Source organism: Zalophus californianus, chromosome 11 (genome assembly GCF_009762305.2).
Source record: "Zalophus californianus isolate mZalCal1 chromosome 11, mZalCal1.pri.v2, whole genome shotgun sequence".
In the NCBI taxonomy this organism is placed as follows: domain Eukaryota; kingdom Metazoa; phylum Chordata; class Mammalia; order Carnivora; family Otariidae; genus Zalophus; species Zalophus californianus.
In genome coordinates this window covers 104,472,635-104,495,037 of record NC_045605.1, presented here as the reverse complement: position 1 = coordinate 104,495,037, position 22,403 = coordinate 104,472,635, and the positions used below count along the sequence as shown (strand labels likewise).

The window sequence follows — 22,403 nt, the reverse complement described above, 5'->3', positions numbered from 1 at the left end:
GTCACGGTGCTACATTGTTTCTGCCTCGCCCCTGCCCGCGGGGCGGTCGGGGTCCCCCTTCCCCCACCAGGGAGGATGGCCTCTGAGCTCGGGGGCGGGGCCGCAGGCCGGATGTCCCGCCCCGGAAGCGGCGACGCGCAGGGGCCATGGCGGCGCTTGGGCGGCGGTGGCCCGTGCGGCTGCTCGTCGCACTGCGGCTCTTGCACGACGGGGCTCCGTCGCGGGACGTGCTGCTCTTCAAGCACGAACGGGGCCGCTTCTTCGCCGTCCTCGGGCTGTTCTGCGCGGGCCAGGGCGTCTTCTGGGCGTCCCTGGCCGTGGCAGCCTTGGCCCGGCCCCCGGCTCGGGCGCTGCCTCCAGACACGGAGCCCGCAGACCGCGGCCGCTTGGACCTGCGCTCCGCGCTCTGGCGCTACGGCCTGGCCGTCGGCTGCGGCGCCATCGGTAAGGCGTGGGCTGGCTTCCAACACGGGGACGTGGGGCGGCTGGACACGGCCCTCCCTGCCCCGGCAAGGACCGAGCGGGGCTCCCGACCCTCCGGGCCGGGCCACGCTGGAGTTGAGGCCCTAGAGCCAAGCCCTCGGACAGGCCTAGGGTGAGGTTTGCCTCTCACTGTGCGAGCTCGAGCAGTTACACCGCTCTGACCCGTCTCGCCCTTAAAACGGGGGTGTACATGAAGGTTGTTGGGGAGGAAGGACGAACACAAGAGTCGGCTAGAAGAGGGGCTCGGTAAATGTTACTGTCATCACAGTTTTTTAAATTCTGGGCCACTGGAAACGTTGCCGCTTAGCTCTTCAGCAAAAACCCCTCACCCCAAACTTTGGTCCTCCTGCAGGTACCCTGGTACTTGGCGCTGGTCTTCTCTTCTCCCTCCGTTCTGTGCGTTCAGTGATGCTGCAGGCTGGAGGGAAGCAGGTGACCCTCACCACTCATGCCCCCTTTGGCTTGGGTGCTCATTTCACCGTCCCTTTGAACCAGGTATCCTGCATGGCCCACCGTGGTGAAGTCCCTGCTATGTTGCCTTTGAAGATCAAAGGCCGGCGCTTCTACTTCCTCTTGGACAAAGCTGGACATTTCCCCAACACAAAACTCTTTGACAATACTGTGGGTGCCTACCGCAGCTTGTGAAGAAACCACCTTGGGTCGCTCACCTCTCCCAGAGGGGAATAAAAACCGAACCTTGGAGATGGGGTGACAACCAAGGGCAGGACACAAGGGGGGCCCAGGGTTCATGAACAGCAAATAAAAGAGCAGTCATCCCGAGGGCAAGGGACAGAACCTCTGACTTTTGTTCCATGTCTGTTTAGTTCTGTCCTCCCATCCACCTGCCTACGGTGCTTTAACACCAAGAACTCAGTAACATGATGAAGGAAGAAAGTAATATAATATTCTGGTACAAAAACAGCTGTAGGAAGAGAGGTGGAGGGGGCCTATCATCATGTTTCCCTCGTGGAGGGAAAACAGGCTCCCAGCATAAACAGGGCCATGAAGGGGCAACAGGATTGTAGGCACTTGGGCACAGAGTCTTTGGCTGCAGGAAGCATTCTTTGGTCACTCTTCAGGAATGGGAAAGGCGTGGCCCAACGAGAGCATCTGTCTCAGAGCTCCATTCAGGGTCGCCCCGCTCCAGAGGCCGGTATGGGGCGGCTTCGGACTTCCACTGCACCACCTGAAGCACCAAGACCACACACCACAATACCAGATTCACCCAAGAAGAGGTCTGTGGGAGACAGGAACAGGAGTGTGAGGAGTGTGGCCATCTCAAACCCAGTTCCACCCACAAACCACTATTCTCTGTTCACGGTCAGGTTGAAAGCCCTTCAGCCTCTCACTGGAGGGCACCCTTAGCAACTACAGATGCTTATAGGAATCCGTGGATCCCTGGGTTTCCACCGGTCTTTCATATCCCGGGATCTCACTTCAGCATTGTGCAGGTTGGAGTAAAACCGCAGGGCGGTTCCAGGGGGTGTCCATGGAATTTTCTGAGCTTCAGAGCAGCTGTGAGGTCAAAGAGACAGTGGTGAGAAAAGGAGGATATACCTCGAACACACCCATGCCCAGGTGCCCTTCAAGTTGAGAGCAACTGACAGGAACAGAAAGGGGGTTATAGCTCCCCTCTGCAGAGGGAAGGCAGCCCCAGCCGGGGTTCCCTCCCTCTCCCATTACCTAATTGTAATGTTCAAGGAGATGATGGATTTGCAGAGAGAACGGGTGCCAAATCGAAGAATACAGGCAGCCACTAAGACCAGGAAGATGGCTGTAGCTGAGATGACCAGTGCAATGCGGAGCCCTATGGGACCTCTATGAGGAGGGAGAGAGTAAGCTTCGTGGTTGAGGTGCGACTTCTCCCAGCTCAGCCCCCCGCCTTCAGCGTAGGGCAGTCACCTGTGGGAGTCCTCGATGCAGCTGCTGTAGACCCAGAAGAGCAGAAGCAGGAGACAGTAGAGGGCCAGGAGGCCAGAGACCCCTGCCACAAAGTAGCAGAGGGATGGGGCCGAGGGTTGGGCTAAGGCCAGGGAGGAGCCATTCAGGGCGGCCACACCATACAGGGGACAGCGGCCACTGAAGGAGCCCTGTGAAGAGAAGCTGCTGAGTCCTACCTAGATTTCAGGTTAGAGCCTCAGTGCAGGCTCATGGCAAGTGTGAGGGATAACCTAGCAGAGGGCTACCCTAGGAAGTTCTATATACACTGTCAGTTCCTGTTTCTGGGCCAGTACACTGATGGAGAAGGCCTGCCGGGGAAGTAAAACCTGCGGTGGCCACAAAGATCAGGAAATAGGCGGTGGTTATAAAGGACAGTGAGCTTCGGAGATGCCTCACAAGTTCTGGTCTCCCCTCGGCAGAAATCCTAGTGTAAAACCAGAACTTGTGTAGCCTTCGGCTATCTCCGGTGTTTTCTCATCCATTAAAAAAAAAAAAAAAAGTCCTAAGAGGGGCGCCTGGGTGGCTCCGTCGTTATGTGTCTGCCTTTGGCTCTGGTCATGGTCCCGGGGTCCTGGGATCGAGCCCCGCGTCGGGCTCCCTGCTCGGCGGGAAGCCTGCTTCTCCCTCTCCCTCTGCTTGTGTTCCCTCTCTCGCTGTGTCTCTGTCAAATAAATAAAATCTTAAAAAAAAAAAAAAAAAAGTCCTAGTAGTGCCTACTTTGTAGGGTTACATGAGCCTGTGCTTATGAACACGACTGCCTGGCTGGGGAAACCCTAGGGCTTTCCGTGGGCGTTTCCTACATGGCTGTTCTGTCATTCACACACACTGGGCTGCAATCCCGCGGTAGCCTGGTCATCTCCGCTACACTAAGCTTTATTTCCTGGAGGAGCTCGGCACAACAGTGTCTGATTTAAGGGATGAAGGCAGGGCCTGCACCGAATTCTGCGGCAGAACCAGTGTGAGGTCATGCAGCCGGAGCCACCAGGCCGGGCTATGTCTGCCGCTGTCAGTCACTCCTGAGGACTCGTCCTTTCGGCGAGGAAACGGCTGTGAAGCAGAACGCCGGCGGGCGGAGCCACAGAGCGCGATCGGCGCCGATGCATCCTGGCCGCAGACCGGCGGCCGCACACCGGCGCCCGCAGGGCCTCACCGGGCCCACCGGCTCCCGGGAGCAGCGCGACTGCACCAGGCCGGCCCGGACAGCAGAGCCAGCACCCCCGCCCCGCCTCACCTCCCCGACCCCAAGGCCGGCCCCGCCCCGCACCTGGGTCCGGGTCAGCGTCGCGGCCGCCACGGCCCCGCACAGGAAGGCGGCGGTGAAGAGCAAGAGCTCGAAGCGCTGCAGCCAGGGCAGCGCCATGGCGCCCCCACCACCAGGAAGGGCCGCTGCGGGAGCCAACCGCCCAAGCCCCGCCTCATCCGGCGCGACCCACGAGCGCGGGGACGTCACTTCCGACACGGGGCTTTATTTACAGAGGCGGGGGAACGGAGCGAGCCAGGAAAGCGCCGTTCAGAGCGGCAGGTACAGCGAGTAGTCCGAGAGTGCCCAGCGGCGGGCCGGCCGGCCGGTGCGGCCGATCATGGGCAGCTTCTGCACGTAGCGGGAGGCCGGGCTGGGCCCGTACGGCGCGGGGAAGGCGGTCTGGAAGAGGCGCCCGCGGCACCGCCTCCCGGCCTGCCGCCCGGCAATAATGAAGCAGAAGTGGGGGGCGCCGCGCGGGGCGAAGCGGCTCTTCTGGAAAACGTCGCGGGTGCCGGCGCCGGGCCCCTGCTGCCGGGGCGCCCCCCGCGCCCGGTGCACGCGCGGCAGCGGCCGGCTCTCAGAGGCGGCGGGCGCAGAGGCCGCCGCGGGGCCGCCGCCGCGGGGGCTCTCGTCGCCCTGGGGGCTGACCATGGCGTTGGCCGTCAGTTGCGGCATCTTCCGCACCGAGTCCGGGGCGGCCGCCGGCTCCTTCTTGTCCCCGGGCGGCCGCGGAGTGGTGGGCGCGGGCTGACCCGTGCCAAAGCGGGTGGCCAAGCTGTCCCCGAAGAAGGCGTACAGCTCCCGGTAGATGTCCGCCAAGGTCACCGATGGGGAAGGGTCCTCCGGCCCCGCGCCTCCTGGCGGCAGCGGGGGGACTGACCCAAAGCCTGGCTCCGCGCTGCCGCCGGAGGGAGACTCCTGCAGAAGAAGGCTGTCCCAGGGCAGGTCGTCCGAGCGCCGGCACCCCCTGCCGCTTGGGCCCCCCTTGTTGGGCTCTGCCGCCTGGGCCTTCATCTTCAGCAGTCGCTCTACGGCCACCTGCAAGAGCAGAGGGACCAGGGTAGGCAAGAACTAGGAGGAACCTGGGCCCATCAAGTTTTCCAAAGCTAAGGCAGGTGAGCTGCTGAGCTCAAGCAGGGAAGAAGGGAGGCGGAAAGGCGCAGGCACTCACCAGAATGGCTCCGTAAACCTTGTGCCCATCTGCTTTAACCTGGGCGTTAGAGACGGAATAATCATCTAGCACAGCCTGCAGATTTGTCCAGTAAGTGGACAGGTGTGGGTACAGGACGCGTTCCACTGCCTGGAAGGGAGAGAAGGCAGGCAGTAAGCACCTCTCTGTTGCTTATTGCCTCTCAAGTACCCTTTCCCATGAAAGACCTACTTTTATCTCCGATATGAAATTAGCTTGGCATATTCAGCCAACATTTATTTGGAACCCACTGTATGCCCAAGCCTTTGCTAATAAGCACTGGGAATAAAGGTCAGGTACAAAAACAATATAAAGTGACCCAACTATCACTGACCTGTATGACAGAGGCTAAGAGGGTATATATAAGTAATGCCCATTGCGAACAACAGACAAATTTAATTTGCCAGCTGTTACCCTATATGGTCAGTAGGCAAGTATTCTTGCTGAGATGTAAACTGGGACTCAGTTCAAACCACCTGCATAAAAACAAGCAACTGATCAGAGACCTGGTCTCTGATTATGTATCAAATTTTAAATCCTGTGATTAATTTTCGGGAAAGCAATTAAGACTTCACAGAGGAGGTGACCTCTGTTACGCGCTTTGCTGGGTGAGAGTTCTCCGTTGGTCATCCACAGCCTAAGGATTTGAAAATGTTAACAAATGGGTAAGTTCCTAGAGAAATATAACTTACTGCTGACTCAGCTATAAAAACTTAAATTCTCTACCCATAGTAGGTAACCAACCACAAATAAAACACTTTGCTAAAATTTACAAAGACAGTCTACAGATATTCAAGGAAAAGAGCATCTCAATCTTACAAAAACAAACGAGAAAGAAATGCTCCCACCCTACCTCAGTCTGTAAGGCCAATATAACCCAGATACTAAAACTCTACAAGGACAGTACATGAGAAGAAACTTATGATTGATTTCACTCGTGAACACAGAAAAATCGTTTAAAATTTAGTAAACCCAACAGTATACAAAAAATGCCTTGTATTCCAATAAAAGATTTAGATTTTTTAAGGTCTATACTATAGCCTATTTGAGTCTATACAGAGAAATGTAATGATGGTTTACTATTAAAAACCCATAAATAGGGGCACCTAGGCGGCTCAGTCAGTTGGGCTCTTGGTTTCCACTGGGCTCAGGTGGTGATCCTGGGGTCATGCGACGCACAGTCTGCTTGAGTGCTTATCCCTCTCTCATCCCCTCCCTCTGCCCCGCTCTCAAGTGTGAAAATGCTCTCTCTAAATAAAATCTTTTTTAAAAATCCATAAATACAATTAATCACATTAACAGATAAAAGCAGAAAAACCTGAGGATCAATTCAAAAGATATAGAAAAAGCATTTGATACAAATTCAACATAAATAATAAAACCAAGAATATAAAACAATATGAAGTAATTTTCTTAATCTGAGAAAGGATATCAATAAACACAAGGTAAACATCAGTATAAGTGGGAACATTATTACCACTTCTCTTATTGGAAATGACACAGGATGCCCCTTACCATCATATGTAAAATGATATTAGCAGTCCTAGCAATAAAATAAAAAGAAATTAAAGGCGTTAGGTTTAGAAAAGATGAAATAAAGCCGTCATTATTTGTACCGTATGATCTACATTAAAAGCCCAAAAGAATGAGGCACCTGGCTGGCTCAGTGGGTAGGGTGTGCAACTCTTGATCTTAGGGTCGTGAGTTCGAGCCCCATGGTGGATATAAAGATTACTAGATATAAATCAGCTTAAAAAAAATAATACAAGGGGAATTGAGGGATAGTTCCTTAACATGATCGGGCAGGAATTTACGAAGTGGGGATATATTAGTGTCTTTATTTTTGAAAGGATAAGACACTGATATACAGAAAGTCAGGCTATCAACTAGCCTGGCCTCGGGCAAGAACTCTATACATAGCAGCAGCAAACACAGACCCTTTTTGTGAGAAAAGACACACAAATACTGTTTTTCTAATTACAAATGGGAGCTCTTATGGCTCTGTCTGTGGGAAAGGCCAGGGTCCTCACCTTCCAGCCAAGGGCATGCAGCCCCACCACAGCCCCGTAGTGAGAGCAGAGAGGCCGCACAGGGTCTGCCAAGACCTTCTGCAGGGAGAGCAGGATCTGCTGATAAAGGCCGCTCACAAGGTCCCCATGGGTCCTACGGGAACAGCATTCAGAGAGGAGAATGAAGCAAGGGGCCGCCCAAACGGACTCAAGTCAGAGCACACAGAGAACATGGCGGTCTTTGGCGCCCTGGGGTAAGCCAACAAGGTCGCGCCATCCATTTATAAAATCCCGGGGTGCCACAGCGCAGCGATCGGGAAGCTCTAAATGGAAAGAGGCTCCCTGACCTTGCAACACAGGGCCTTGCAGCCAAACATTACCCCCGCCCCACACCACAAGCCCCTCCGCGCTGTGGCAGCCCCACCCTTTGCTGGGCTAGGCCCAGTGGCTACCAGAAGATGTGGCTGAGCAGGAGGGCAGCGCCATCTCGAAGAGTCCAGTGGTCGTTCAGAGGGTTAATGGAGGCAGCCAGTGGCTCCAGGACGCAGTAGAGGACGCTGCCGACCAGGGAGCGTACGTAGGGCCCCAGGCACAGGTGTGGGTTCCGAACCAGGCTCCGGGCCACTTGCAAGAGCCGATGAAGCTGCTCCAGGTCATGACTGACAGACTTCACCTGTTTGCAGCGGGCGCTGGCTGAGGGGCACACGAGGGGGCAGGCAGCAGCCTGCCGCTCTGCTGGCACCTGCCACCAGCCCTACCCAGTGCTGGGTCGTCTCCCCGCAGAACCTTCTCCCCTTCCCCAGCCTGGTCACTCACCCCACTGACCACATAGACAAAGTAAGGCAGGAGTGCTGCGATCTTGGAGTTAGTCTGCAGGTCCTGGAGAGCAATCTGAAAAGGAAGGAGCCAGACTGCACTGGGTCCACCAGCCCCAAGGATAAACGGACATTTTTTAAAGGACGGTTGAGTACTTCTGTAGTAAAATTGTACATGTTCACACTCTTTGATTCAACAACTGTACTTCTATAAATTTAACCCACTGTAAGAAATACCCATTCACACACACACCCACTCCTAGCCCTGTCTGTGACAACACGAAACTGAATACACCCTAGATGCCCCACACGTTTTTAACTGAGAGAAGCAGCTGTTCTAAAACCAGATGTTTACTATAATACCACTTTGCTTTATTCTAGAGTAATCACAGTTAAAAAACACACACAAAAAAGGTAAGTTGTTTCCATTGGAGACTCTCACTTTCCAGCTTGTGTGTTTTTATTTTACAATCCTTCTATAATGAACATGCTGGTATTATTTTTATAAGCAGAAGAAAGGAGAGTTAAGTAAATGAGAAAAACCGTCTTAGCCCTGAATCTCCACTGTGACCTCCAAACTCCTCTGGATAAAGCTCCTGTGCTCAGGTGCTGCAGACAACAGGCTGGCGAGGAAGGAGCTCAGCTCCCAGGCCCTGCATCCAGCCATCTGCCCCGAGCCTGGGGACCGGAGCCATGCTCCTAAGGCAGGCCTGTACGGGAGGGACACTCCCCAGTTCTGCCGGGGGAGTGGCAACGACAGCCAGACACGTGGAGAAGTGGAGAATGTAAGCCCTCCAGGAGAGGCCTCGAGCTTGAGCAGACCAGCAAATTAGCGCTGCCCTCATTCTGGACAGGTTGTGTCCGACAGGCCCTGCGGAGTGGAGTCCCAGAGGCTAATGTGGCGGAGTCTCCGAGCCGGATGGCCGGGCACCCTGACCTGGCTGCCTCTACTTCCTTTCTCTCCCTCTCACGTCCAGGCAAATGCAAGCTGCCAGGTGGCTGCCCCCCCCCCGCCCCCGGCAGCCGCAGGTTAACAGACACACTAAAGAATAGACTCTGGAATTAAAGGGGGTGGGTACTGACCACCTGAGCCCCCAAAATGGCCCTGCTGAGTTGCCTGTTCCCCAGAGAAGGTTCCCGCTAGAGTGGGAAGAGAAGTCAGCCCCGGAGGAGGGCCAGCCTCCGAGCACAACACCCCCACCGACAGCAGCTTCCAGCCACAACAGCCGGGTGGTGTGGAGTGGACAGGAAGCAGGCATCTGAAAGAGTTTCGGGGAACTTGAAAGCTGGACTTTGTGCCCCACTTGCTCACCTTCATCAGCTGTGGATCGTCCCCCAGCACAGCCCGGGTCACTTGCTGGTAGTACTTGAGAAGGTCATCGGTCAGCGAAGACACAGCGCTGGGCACTGTGCGGAGATGGGCAGGAGGTGGTCAGGGTGGAGAGCCCAGCCCCGTCGCGGCCTCCCCTGCCTGCTCTCCCTCACCCCCCTACCCTCCACCCTTCCCACCAGAAGCCTTTTCAGACTGGACTCCCAGAGCACATAGCCACCAGCTCCTCGGAGCAGCCTGCTTGGCCCTGACCTTGCAGGCTTTTCACACCTCTGTGCTCGGTACTCTGCCTCCCACCCGTCCTCCGCTAGGCAGATTCCTGCTCGTCCTCAATCCCAGGGACCCCAGCTGCCCGGACTTCTGTGCTATAGCATCCAACACCCCGCATCAGGACTGGTTCCAGGTCTAGGCTTCTATCTCCAAATCCAAGCCCTCTGGGCAGGGACGATGCCCACTCAGAACCGGGCACCAGTAAATACTTGTCAGATGAAGAATCAGAGGTAGAGGGGCGCCCCCACCGCTCCTAAGAGGAAGGTTCAGAGCCCTTTCCCCATACTGCCCCTTACCTGATCCTTGCGGGGCCAGGTTCCCTTTGCCATCTAGGTAGGAGACATGAACTAGAACCAGAGCAGAAAGATGGGTCAACCTGGGGTTTTGCCTGGGGTAGCACCACCACCCACCCCCCCGAGTGCTGCTCCATCCACCAGCCAGCCTGTGACCCCTCCTCTGACAACCCCGTTTCTGTCCCCGCCCCAGGTAGGGCCGGGGCAGTCACCTCTCACAGCTGTCTCGGCACAGCCTTTAGGGATGTTGGTGGCCAGGGCCAGCTCCACCAGGTTCACCTCTCGGTCCTCAGGAAAGTAAAGCTCACCCTCTCTGGCAGGGCGTAGGGGCAGCGCCTCCTGGGATCCATAACCACACACGGCCTGAGCAGAGAGGAGCAGAGAGCATGCTGAATCCATGGCGGGAGAGGCATTCTACCGACCAGGGCAGGGGGTCTACATGTGAGGCAAGTCCAAAAGTCCCGAGAAAGGGGAGATGCTGGAGGCTTCGAGCCTACCGCTGGGAATCTGGCCGGAGCATCCAGTGCTCACTGGGTCAGAGAGTAGAACATGGTCCCTCCTCCCTGATTCGTACGGGCTCTGAGCCCCATACCCCTATGCTGCCGGTCCTCATACTCACCCAACTTTGAAAACACGACTTTTTCTTTTTTTTTAAGTAGGCTCCATGCCCGACATGGGGCTCAAACTCACAACCCTGAGATTAGGAGTCACGTGCTGTACTGAGTGAGCCAGCCAGGTGCCCCAACACTACTCTCTTCTAAACACGACCTTCTTCCCTCAGGTCCCTGCCCCACAACAACTATGCAGGACGTTTTAATACCCACATTTGTGCCCAGGCTCCTCCTTTACCCAGAACGTCCCTGCCTTCCCCTCCTGGCTTAGTCTAATGCAAGCCTCCCTTCAAAGCCTGCCTCAAATCCCAGCTCTTCAAGAAGGCTTCCCTAACCTCCGGGCCCCCCAGCACCTATCCTGTGGTGGCCATGGCCATCTTATGTGCGCATTTGGTTTTCATGTCTCTCTCTGCAGTGCCAGCCCCGAGCCGGGCACGGAGGTGGGTCGTGCCAGCCGAGGCCTCCGAAGCCTGTGCTCCACTCACCTCCACACTGCTCCATCGGAGAGCCCTGTTGAAATCCTCGACGGTCAGCTTCCGCCGTTTCGTGTGTTTCATGAATTGAGAGCTATTCTGGGAGGGGAGAAACAAAGTCAGGGGACAGGAAGAAGGGGGGTGTGGAGTTCGCCCAGGGAAGAGAGACAGCCAGGAGGCAAACAGGACACCAGAACGGAGACCAGAAAGCCTGGAATCCAGCGCTGGTCTTGTGCAAACAGCCCTCGATGTAATGTTCCCTCTCTGTGACCCAGTTGCTCACATGCAGAATGTGAGTATGAATGGGACTTGGCCTGCCCGGCAGGGCTGTTGATAAGATGGGCACATGAGGCAATGCTCAGCCAGCACTCTGTTTGCCCAGAAGCCCCGCTGGCTCAAAGGGGAACTCAAGAGGGCAGGGACTGCCTCTGTTGCATTCCCTCAAAGCACAGAGTAGGGGCGGGCCACATACCTGTTTAATACATCCCTGCGGGAGGGGGTAGCCACCGGGAGGGGCAAGGAGAGTTGGGAGGGTGCCGAGAGCGAAGGGGAGCGGACCTGCGTGGCCTCTCTGAGCCGGTAGCACACATCCTCCGCGAGCAGGGCCGCCACCTCATCGCTCAGCTCCAGGCCCGTGCTCTCCGCCATGAGCCGGACCGACTCCCGAGGGATCTCCACAAACCGCCGCTCCTCTCGCTCGGACATGGCCCCGATGGAGCTGGGAGCCAGGAGAGAAGGTTTGAAAGGCCCCCCAGGCCCCCTCCGAGCCCAGGAGCCTGACTCAAGGCCTTCTGAGCCAGGCTCGCTGCTGTTGCTCCAGAATCCCCAAACACGGAGCTACAGAGGCTCTGAGTGTCTGAGGTGAAGCGCAAGAAACAGACGAGCTGGGTCAGACAGGAGGGCTGCCTGAGAAAGGACCTGGCCTTGGGGAGTTCACAGAACGGGGCCCCAGCCGTGCCCTACCACTTCCTGAGCGAATGTGGCCGAGGTCCTCGTCAGCCTGAGCCCCGCTGTCCCAACCTGTGAAACACAGGCAATCGCCCCTGCCCTCCGTAACTCGCAGGGTTGCTGTGAGGACAAAATGAGCTGGGGCAGGAGAAAGCTGGGGACTAGAATGCCACCCAAATGGACGATGGAAGATGGAACCATGGTCAGTTACAAGTAAAAACTTCATGTCTTCTTCCTCCTGATTCTTGCTACAACCACTACCTATCACATCTTGATGAAAACAGTACTTCTCCCTTGCTCAAAAACCTTCAGTCCTTCCCCACCGGTTCTAAAAGAAACTCTAAACCCCCCCAGCTTGACATTCTGTGTTTGATCCCAAATCCCAAGAGCTGTTCAAGCCGATCCCTCCTCCCAGTAAGACCAGCCTAGTGTCTTCCAGCCTGCCTTGTGAGCCACCACCAGCGCTCAGACTGGTCTGCCTCCCCCTTTACCCCAAGCATCCACCCCCTCCTCTCTGCTAAGGCAAATCCAGGCTGCCCTGTAAGGTCTTCCTGCCTGTATGCCACTGGGGACTGTCAGGCTTTTAGTAGCTGGGCCTTCTGCCCATGTGTCTCGTCTTCCCCAGTTTGGCTGCGAGGCCTAAAAGCAGGAACCTGCTCTTCCGTTCACAAGATATGGCAGAATAGGAATCCAACAAAAACAGAGGCTGATGAAGGACTCCGACAATTTACACCACAATTAGAAGGCAGGCCCATAATGGCCAAAGTGAGGCATCGGCACCACGTGCAGCAAGGCGCCAGTTCCAGGGTGACCCACCCAGGGTCTGCCCCACTACTCCTCTCTGGCGGGGCTCACTGGGTCACCAGGGATCTCAGGGCCCCTAGATCCAACGGGCATCCTAACCTGGCCTCCCGCATTCCTCCCAGTGGCTCCACATGGCTCTGGAATAAAGAACAAACCTGGTTCCCAGGTCGTGCATGTCCACTGACTTCTGCAACACCTCTTTCCCTCTTGTGTTCTGCATTCCCACCGTGGCCTCTTTCCACTTCCCCCAAAACACCTGCCATCAGGACGTTCATACACTGTTTGCTCTACTTGAAACACTCCCCTCTTCCTCTACCCCCAATCTCTTTGTCTAATGGACTCCTAGTGGCTCCTTCAGATCTCAGTTCAAATGTCACTTGCTCAGGGAAGTCTTCTCAGACCTCCACAGTGTCCTGGTACTTTGCCTTCAAAGCAGTTATCACAGCTTGTAATTATATATCTGTGTAACTTTGTGATTAACACCTACCTCCCCACTAGTCTGTAAGCTCCACACCAGCTAGGATCATGCCTGTTTGCTCACCTTTGCATCCCCAGCGTCGGGCACAGTGTCAGCACATAATACGCCCTCAATGAACACTTGCTGCAAAAACGAATAAAGAATAGCTATTTTTTTCTAAGGACATGCAACGCCTCAGGCACAGAGCTAAGTGCTTTATATGGCTTGTACTTCATTCTATCCTCATTAACAATGAGATAGGCATTATGTAAGTACTGCGTCTATTTCACAGCCAAGGAAATCAAAGCTCAGAGAGGTTAAACGTTCAGTGACTTGTCCAAGATCACCCAGCGAGCACTAAGGAGCAAGGGCTCAACTCTGGTTCCTAATCATCAGGAGTGGCGGGCTGTGTGGGGAACAAGGCCTAGATTCCCAGCCCGGAGACTTGGCGCTGGAGACCCGCCAATGGATAATTCTGAAGTTTCTGTTTCCCCGTCTGTAAAATGGGAGCATGAAGTCCTGCCCACGCGGAAAGCGCGGAGGGAGTTTCCTTACTGTGTGCCCACATGAAGACCCACAAAGTCCGGGCTCTGACCAAGGTCTCCCCCCTCCTCAACCTCCTCCCTGCACCCTCAGCCACTAGCCACGCTGGTAAAGAGCGTGGGAACTGACCGCCACCGGCCTCGAGGGTGCGCATCCTCCCACCACGCCTCGCTTCATCCCAGATCCAGAAGTGGCGGGGTGGGGTGGAGGAGGTCAGGGGTTACCGAACTTGGGTCACGTGGTCAGCGAAGGGGGCGGGCCCCCAGCGGAGTCGGCCCCAAGACCAGTGAGTACGCGGCCCACAGCGGGACGGAGAGTCCTCGGGCCTGCTCGGGCCTGCTCACCTGAGGGCTCCGGCGCAGCGAAGGCGGCTACCGAGACAGCGGTGGAGGCGGCGGCGGCGGCGGCGGAGGCAGCTCCCACTTACCCTGCTCACCCTAATTCCCTCTCTCTGAGCCCAGGCCCCACCCTCCAAGAGCACAGCCAATCGGCGAGCGCTTTGCGAAGTTCCCGCCCTCCCGGGGGCTTCCGGCCAAGCGATTGGCCTCTGCGAAGGGGCTGAAAAGCATCTGGGCGCGATGGGGGTCACGTGACGCCGAGGAGTCGGGCTTCTTAAAGCAACAGCTCTTGAGAGTTTTGCGAGTAGGTGGGTACCTATGGTTTGGCGTCTGTTTGAAAAGCGTGTTGTCAAAGAAAGCGTCCTTATTCCCTTGGTCTTGTCTGCTCCTGAGTTTCCGGGCATTTGCGTTTACGCGACTGCAGCAAAGCTTTAAACTTTGATGTCTAATCAAAGTTTTCTTTGCCCCCTTGGTGGGGCTCAGCTTACCTCTCCAGCATCACCTGCACTTCTCTTTTCCGCCGGATGCATGGAGCTCCTAGTGGGTATTCTCTTCGGACAAAAGGGTCTTCCCACTGGCCCAAACTCACGTGCAAGCTGCAGACTCCAGGGCCGTGCTCATTCTGACACCCTACCTCCTATCTTTCTCATTCTTGTTCAGTAAGCGAAATATAACCCCTCATCTGCCTCGCAGACTTCCTTGACCATTTTACGTGCACACACTTTCCCGAACTTGGGCAGTTCTCAATTCAGAACCAAGTGGATTTAGTGAGTTAAGGATGGTATTTGGAGTCAGACCAACCTGGGTTCAAATTCTGCCACCAGTTTGGAGCAAATTACCTAACCACATTTTCGCCCAACTACAAAATGAGGTCATAATACCCACCTCACGGGATTCCGTGGATTAAATGAGATAATGTCTGTGAAAGCACTTGGCAGAGTTGTGGTTGAACCTTCTTTCACACAAGAGGCAGACAGTGAATTAATTCCATTATGTTCATCCAAGATGAGGTAGTTTGCAATGGGCTATTCATTATAGAAAGGAGTATTACGCGGGGGAGCACGAATGTACACATCCTCGCCCTTCGTCCCTCTCAAGGTTAGAAGCTGCTGCCTCTAGAAAAGAAGATCCTCCCAGGCTGGGAAAGCCAGATGGATGTGGCTGGGTTGTCATGGCAACACCACCTAAGGAGACTATGACCCTGCTGAGTCTCTTCCAGTTATATTCAGAATGACATTCGGAGTAGTTTTTAGTACTGTGCTTGAACACTGGAGTGTCGGCCCACCTCTGCATAAGGGAAGGGGTGGGGGCTCCCCCGAGGTCTTGAGTCTGAGGTCAGCTTAGCAAGATCTGGGCTGCTGTCAGATCTCCTTGCTGAGGTGTTATTAGTCTGGACAGCCATTGGCAACCTTGGAAGCAGGAGACAATGGGGGAAGGCCCTGGAGCCTGTGCAATACAGTGAAACTGAATTCAAGCTATCTGGGGCCCATCTGCTCCCAACCTCGGGTGGAGGCAGGGGCCAAGGGAAGCAGTAGTGAGACCCACATGGCCACAGATAAAAGTGGGTCCCACTCACTCTCCAGCCACCTAGTGCCAGGCAAAAAGAGCTAATGATGGCTTTGGAGCCAGATTGAGTTTAAAAACAAAACCAAAGCTCTACCACTCACTAGCTGTGTGACTTTAGGCATTCTAGTTTAGGTGTCTAACCTGTTTTATCAACTGTCAAGTGGGCTAACAGAACCTACTGACTGTTGTGAACTATCCAGTAACGTGTGTAAAAGATTTAGCATTAGCAGGCAGATACTCCTGTTACCTGTGACCTTTGTAAGAGGCCGTAACTTTCAGTTACAAACCATCTCCAGGCCATCCGTATGTGATCCCTTCCCCCCACAGCGCCTGCCCTCTTAGTGGGTGCCACACCCCACATCCTCACCACCACCCACGTGCTCATGTTCCACGAGCTGCTTCCGTCCATCAGTTGCTTCCTTTCTAGGCCTGGTGTTACTTCCAGGTTATCCCACACACAATTTACAGATGAGTGTTCCATCTGAGAACTTGGAAGGAATTTTGCTCTCGGTGACATACCATACATGGGGTGTTTACAGCTTAGGGGAAGTCCCTACAACCCAGGTGATCAACTCAGAGTACCACCAAGTGGTAGCACAACTATAATGTGGTTTTCGTGGGAAAAATTCATTGCAAATCCAGCCCAGAAACTGTCCCCAATGCAACAAACTTCGAAAACCTGGCCCAGTGCCAAGAGCCGGCGATTAAAAAAATGAAAGGGATGCGTGTGAATCTACAATTATCTCAATAAAATAACAAACTTTACATAATGAAAAATGAGGGGCGCCTGGCTGGCTCAGTCCGTAGAGCAGGCGACTCTTGATCTCAGGGTCATTGAGTTCAAGCCCCATGTTGGGCGTAGAGATTACTTAAAAGAGGTTAGGGGCGCCTGGGTGGCACAATCAGTTAAGCGTCCCACTCTCGGTGTCAGCTCAGGTTGTGATCTCAGGGTCATGAGATGGGGCTTCTCCCCATTTGTGCTCTCTGTCAAATAAATAAATAAAAATCTTTTATTAATTTGACGTAGAGCAAGAGAGAGAGACAGAGAGACAGAGAGCAGGAACACAAGCAGGGGGAGCGGCAGGCAGGGGAAAAGCAGGCTCCCCGCCGAGCAAGGAGCCCAATGTGGAGCTCGATCCCAGAACCCTGGGACGCTTAACTGACTGAGCCACCCAGGTGCCCCAAATAAATAAAAATCTTAAAAAAAGAAAGAAAAAGGTTAAAAAAAAGAAACGGGAGACAGTAACAAAACCATATTTTGTGACACACTGTTAAGGTATGAATGGAAAAGCCTCGATCTATCTGTCCAGGAGTGGTGAAGGCAAGGAGAAGGAAACCACATTCAAGTGCCATTTTCTTACCATGTTCCAGCCACTATTCTGGATGTTTCATATCAGCGTCTGTTTGGCATGATTGACATTTGGGACCAGATAATTCTTTTTTTTATTATTATGCAATCTGAACTTTATTCTTAGGTCTCTGTTTCCAGTTTTGGAAAGTTTATCTTTTAGCAGCAGAAGCCTTTTTATTCAAATGAGAATGTCCCCAGAACTGCATCGTATGGAAGCCGGGCAGGAGTGAGGCCGTGTGGGAAGCTGGCTCAGGGGCTGGGTCTGCAGTCCTGCCCGCTAGGGTGCCCAGCTGGTGGCTGGGCCGGGGGAGCCTGGGGGTGGGGAACTGGAGAGAGAGAGGGGGCAGGGAGGGAGCAAGTGGAGGGAGGCTGGGTCCTCGTCCTGGGGGGGGAGTTCTGACACAGACTGGGGCCCAGGGCCCTTGGCCCCTCTTGGCCACACGGGACATTGGTGGTGCTTCCTTGGGGTGCAAGACAAAGGCTTAGGATCTGTTCAGACATTTATCGAGCACGCACCTGGGCCTGGGCTGGGCTGGGAGCCGAGCTCCCAGGTGGTGGGGGGGATGGACACACTGAGGGAGTTCTGTCCTCTGGGGAAGCACAGGGTGCTGGGGGCACCCAGGTGGGCAGTGGGGATCAAGTGGGCTTCAGGAAGGCTTCCTGGAAGCAGCAAATGCTTGGGCAGAGCTGGGAACAGTTAGTAAGGTGAACCTGGCCAAAAAAGAAAAAAAAAAGCAAGCTGGAAGGGTGTTCCAGGCAGAGGGAACAGCATGGATAAGGCACAGAGGCTTGCCACAAACGGTCCATATAGAGGTGGGGCCCTAAAGCAGCACGGGCTCACAGGAGGGGAAATGGAAAGGTAGGAATTAGACAGGAGGGAGTTGGGCCTGAGTGCTGCACTGGGGTAGCAAGTCTTCATTGCCCTCTGGGTCCCCAAAGCCCTGTCCCTTCCCCCACAGGTCCCGGTGGCCGGCACTGAGGCGAACATACCAGATAATTCTTTGTTGGGGGTGGGGGGGTGCACTGTCCTATACATTGTAGGATGTTTAGTAGCATCCCTGGCCTCTACCCGCTAGAAGGCAATACCATCCACCGTTGTCACAACCCAAAAACATCATTGCCAAATGTCCCCTGGGGGCAAAATCACCCCAGCTGATAATCACTGCTTTATATGCACTATATCACAATAATCACAATTAACAGTTGAGGGCCTATCATGGGCCAGGCTCTATGCAAGCCACCTGCACATGTGAGCTCACACTAGCAGCAACCATCCAAAGAGGGTTGTATGGGGACACCTGGGTGCCTCAGTCTGTTAAGCGTCTGCCTTGGGCTCAGGTCATGATCCCAGGGTCCTGGGATCGAGTCCCACATCGGGCTCCCTGCTCAGCGGGGAGCCTGTTTCTCCCTCTGCCTGCCGCTCCCCCTGCTTGTGCTCTCTTTCTCTCTCTGACAAATAAGTAAAAATAAAATCTTCAAAGAGGGTTGTATGCCCATTTCATAATGAGAAAACATAAGGTCGCCCAGCTAGGACTGAAACCCAGTTCTGCTTCAACCCAAATACCACGCTTTCTACAGCACAGCTCTGCTGAAAAAGGAGGGGGGGAGGGGGAGGAAAGGAGGAGTGGGACGCCTGGGTGGCTCAGTCGGTCAAGCCGCTGCCTTCGGCTCAGGTCATGATCCCAGGGTCCTGGGATCGAGCCCCGCATCGGGCTCCCAGCTCAGCGGGGAGCCTGCTTCTCCCTCTCCCTCTGCCTGCCTCTCTGCCTTCCTGTGCTCTCTCTCTCTCTCTCTCTGTAAAATAAACAAATAAAATCTTTAAATAAATAAATAGATATTAAAAAAAAAAGAGGAGGAGAATGATTGAGATTTGCTAGATAAGCAGGAAACAAGCAGACAGGCTGGGAGAGGGCATTCCAAGACAGACAGACTGCATTACAAAAGCAGCGTGAGCGTACTGTGAGGGACGGAAGCACGGTTGTTTAGTCTTATGTTCATTTCATGGATTTTGGCCGTGTCACCCTAAGGACATTTTGAGGCTGCTCACATTTTCAGTTCAGCTTAGGGACTGATGAGCACATGAAGGCTTCTGTTGTTTGTGGAGCCATTCTAGGAAGGGCTACATTGGGACGCCACAGTCTGGGTCATTACTATCCTCTTGTCTGCCTCTCCCTACCCAACCATCTTGTCTCCCCTCGTGCCCAGCTATACCCTTGGTTATGTTTAAGGGGGAGGGAAGGGCGAATACTCTGAAAATAGATGGGGACTCGGAATGGCTCTAAAGGCAGAATCATTTGCTGGAAGCCAAAGACCTAACACTGGTGGCTTCCCTTCAACGAGGTCAACTTTAGCCCTCTGAAGAAGGGTCTAGTCCGATCTCCTGGGTCGCTGAGGCTACTTGAGGCATGAGGCCACCAAAAGAGAGGCTAGCAAGCAACTGGCCTCCAGCCCTTTCTAAGAAAGAGTTGTTCTTACCAAAGAAAGGAGGTAACACTTCCATGAGAAAAAGGACTTTTTATGGTTAGAATGCACAGTCGAAAATCTGGGGAGGGGGTGGCTGCTAAGCAGCAAGAAGAACCAGACGTTTTCCGGGGATAATGAACCTTCTTTGCCTCCCTACAGCAGCCAGACTAGGCCTCTGGACAACATGAGGACCATGACCATCACATCTCCTACATAAGGGCCAAACAGAGCAGGGGGCCCCGGCGCTCAGCTCACAAGCCCTGCAGAGAACAGGAAAAGCACATCAGTTAGGCTCAGAGCTTGGGGCAGCCATCACCAGGCATCCCCCATCCCATGAGGCACATGTCCTGGATCTTCCAAGCAGACAGTCATGAGAGTTTTCTTCATCTGAGACTTGGCCATTAAGTCCCACATCTGCCCCCTGCCTCCACACACCCCTTCTCCAGGTAACAACCCTGGATGCATGATCAGGCACTCACCCAAGTAATCGTCCATCAGAGAGCCAATGGCAAACTGCAGGAGGGAAGGTAGAAAGGAAATAAAGCCTGAGCAAGCACAGAACTAGCCTCTAACCCGTAGCCCCGGGCCTTCTGCCTACCCATCCCCTCCTCCTGGCAGAAGAGCACAAAATCCCCAGGAACCCTGGGTGGTAAGAAATCAACAGCTCCCAGCTCTGCCTGGTACAGGCAGGAAGGCAGGCAAGAGACTCACAATGTCATTCTTGTCCACACGAGTCCCCACAATCTTCAAGCGGATCTCATCATCCTGCTGAATCACAATGTCCTGGGGAAGAGGGAACAGAATACGCAGATAGCCCCCAAGCCAGAAAGCCCTGGGAGGGCTCATTCCTCCCGCTCTCACGGTCTTCCCCACTCACCTCGTCCATTGTCTTGTAACACGGTGGGTTGGAGTTGGGGTCAAACTCCATCTCTGACGGGATGGACTGAAAGGAAAGCAAGACGGGGTCAGCGCTTTACACGGGTGCTCCCAGGGGTGGTCGTGAGCGGCGCCTCCCCTCAGCACCCGGCACGCCCAGACTTACATGTCGAGAGATGAAGCAGGACATAGGTCCAATTTCTGTGAAGAGCCCAACCTAGGGGGACAATGAATAACTCTGCTTTGTCTTTTATCCCCCAACTCTTCCAAGCTTCCCAACTTTATGTGATTCCCAAAAATATTCTCCATGTTTTGAAACCACTGAGTCGGATCATTTGCTTTCACGTCTCTCTTCTGCCAAGATTTCATTTTAAGTGAAGCAAAGTCAGTGCAATCAGGGGCCAAGGCTTGGGACCTATCCATTCACAATTTGAACACTTGTTGATCACATGACCTTGGCCAGTAGACTTAACTTCTCCAAGCGTAAGCTTCTATAAGAAGGGATGAAAAGCACCCACCTCAGTCGTCATGAGGTTTTGCACCACACCTGGCCCACGGTAAGTACTCAATGCATGGAGGCTGCTATTGCCGACCACTCACACTGACTTCCATGACCCCGAGGGAGGCAGCAGAGGCGATGTACCATTTGACAGGTGAGGAAACCCAAGTACAAAGTGTCTTAGCCAAGGACACAGAGTTAGCAAGAGCAGGCGGGACCCATCCCCCATCTCCTGAGCAGCCACCCAACTGCCTCCGCTATGTATGGTCTCACCTTGTTGACTTGAGTGACGACAGCATCCACGACCTCCCCTTTAAAGGGCCGGAAAACAATGGCCTTGTACTTAACCGGATAAAGGACAAAGCCTCGGCCTGGCTGGATCACACCAGCACCAATATTGTCAATGGTGGTGACAGCAATTACAAAGCCGTACCTGTAAGGAGGATGGGAAAAAGAAAGGCACCGTGCGGGCAAGAGCCTCTAAAACCATCTGCAACAAGACAGTGAGCATGGGCGTTAGGGGACAGCACAAAGGGCAGGAGATGGCACCCCTGCCCCCAGAACTTAATGCCTGAGAGAAGACAGGACACCAATCAGTATCTACAATGCCAAATGCTGCTCTCATAATTTCATAATAAATGTCCAAGGAGGCTGCAGTCCTTGAGCCAAGAGACCTCAATCTTGGGCATGCCTCGGAATCACCGAAGAGGAACTGACTAAAACACAGATTCCCAGGTCTGTGCCCAGTCTTGATTCTGTCGGGATGAGATGAGGCTCAGGAACTTGCATGTGTTTTTTTGTTTTTTGGGTTTTTTTTAAGATTTTATTTTTTATTTTTTTCAGAGCACGAGCAGGGGTAGGAGGAGAGGGAGGAAGAGACCCCCCCCGTTGAGCGTGGAGCCCCACATGCAACTCAGTTCCAGGACCCTGAGATCAGAACCTGAGCTGAAGTGAGACACCTGACCTACTGAGCCACCCAGGCGCCCCTGCCTGTGCTTATTCGGATGTGGGAGGCCCATGTGCTCCATAGCCCCGGGCTCATCCGAGCTCATTCACATCACCATGTGAGAGGCCGCTGTGCGCAGAGCCCAGAGATATGCCATGCCAGTCATGTGGGATGGAAAAAACCAGAAGAATAACAGAGGGAGAACAGACACAGGAACAATGATTAGGCTGTGAGGCCCACGAGAGCTGGCCTCATTCTATCTCGTTCCCTGCATTGTTCCCAGGGCCCAACACAGAACCTGGCACACAGCAGGAACTTTAGAAATGTTTGCGGAGTAAATGAATGACCAAGCTCTGCTAAAGTAAAGCAGTCTTGCGATCCAGCTTTGCCGAGGGCGCCGCGGGAACCCAAGGCAGGAAGCAAGTGACTGCGTGGGGTGCTCAGAGGGTGGGAGGGTTCCCCAGGGTAGGTGGCAGGTCCTTGCGGGACGAGCAGGAGTTGGGGAGAGGCTGCAAGCATCGGGCGCCTCGAAGCGCGCGGCACTCACTTGCCGGTGCAGGTCCCCTCCACCTCGGTGAAAAGCTTCTGCTTTACCGTGTTGAGCAGGTTGGGGCCGAAGTAGCGCGGGTGCAGCAGGATCTCGTGCTCCAAGGAGATCTGCGGGGAAAGTGGAGTGGAGACCAAGCAAGGCGCGGTAGGGACACGGTGCCAACAGCAACTCCTCGTCCCGGGGCCCCGCTTCGCTCCTCCTCTCAACCCTGCCCTCGCCGCCGCCCCGTGCTCCGCTTACGTGATAGAACATCTTCCCAGCAGGGACCCGACAGCAGCGGGATCCACGGGGGCATCGGCAGCCGGGCCTCCGGCCAAACCGGAAACACACACAGCCTCCCCAACCCTGCTTCCGGGCCTGCCCCCGCGAAGTGGGCGGGACTCTGCGCCCTCCGCAGACCCAACT

The 22,403-nt window shown here is 54.6% G+C and overlaps 4 protein-coding genes across 11 annotated transcripts; 1 reads left to right on the top strand and 3 right to left on the bottom strand.

Moving 5' to 3' along the window:
- The first annotated feature begins 108 nt into the window (after positions 1–108).
- Positions 109–1,409, top strand: TMEM223 (transmembrane protein 223). The gene is made up of 2 exons (XM_027580785.1): positions 109–444; positions 836–1,409. Exons 1-2 carry the CDS (start codon positions 147–149, stop codon positions 1,126–1,128), a joined length of 591 nt encoding a protein of 196 aa, XP_027436586.1. The 5' UTR covers positions 109–146; the 3' UTR covers positions 1,129–1,409.
- Positions 1,366–3,845, bottom strand: TMEM179B (transmembrane protein 179B). Its single transcript, XM_027580784.1, has 5 exons — positions 3,689–3,845; positions 2,386–2,573; positions 2,167–2,301; positions 1,920–1,998; positions 1,366–1,720 (listed from the first exon to the last, which is right to left on the bottom strand). The coding sequence occupies exons 1-5, from the start codon at positions 3,782–3,784 to the stop codon at positions 1,559–1,561; spliced, it is 660 nt and encodes a 219-aa protein (XP_027436585.1). The 5' UTR covers positions 3,785–3,845; the 3' UTR covers positions 1,366–1,558.
- On the bottom strand, positions 3,821–13,870 carry TAF6L (TATA-box binding protein associated factor 6 like). Of its 8 annotated transcripts, none has more exons than XM_027580779.2 (12): positions 13,754–13,870; positions 12,897–13,010; positions 11,216–11,375; positions 10,670–10,756; positions 9,786–9,936; positions 9,577–9,627; positions 8,993–9,087; positions 7,682–7,756; positions 7,318–7,589; positions 6,887–7,019; positions 4,839–4,967; positions 3,821–4,705 (listed from the first exon to the last, which is right to left on the bottom strand). In XM_027580779.2, exons 3-12 carry the CDS (start codon positions 11,360–11,362, stop codon positions 3,935–3,937), a joined length of 1,911 nt encoding a protein of 636 aa, XP_027436580.1. In that variant the 5' UTR covers positions 11,363–11,375; positions 12,897–13,010; positions 13,754–13,870; the 3' UTR covers positions 3,821–3,934. The 8 variants fall into 8 exon arrangements, with proteins under 8 accessions (XP_027436580.1, XP_027436583.1, XP_027436582.1 ...); XM_027580782.2 differs by having other exon boundaries at positions 10,670–10,751; XM_027580781.2 differs by having other exon boundaries at positions 10,670–10,751; positions 12,951–13,010.
- Positions 13,871–19,161: 5,291 nt separating this feature from the next.
- POLR2G (RNA polymerase II subunit G) lies at positions 19,162–22,395 on the bottom strand. Its single transcript, XM_027579576.2, has 8 exons — positions 22,239–22,395; positions 21,996–22,105; positions 20,776–20,935; positions 20,170–20,220; positions 20,005–20,070; positions 19,839–19,910; positions 19,607–19,640; positions 19,162–19,387 (listed from the first exon to the last, which is right to left on the bottom strand). Exons 1-8 carry the CDS (start codon positions 22,248–22,250, stop codon positions 19,374–19,376), a joined length of 519 nt encoding a protein of 172 aa, XP_027435377.1. The 5' UTR covers positions 22,251–22,395; the 3' UTR covers positions 19,162–19,373.
- Between the last annotated feature and the right edge of the window lie 8 nt (positions 22,396–22,403).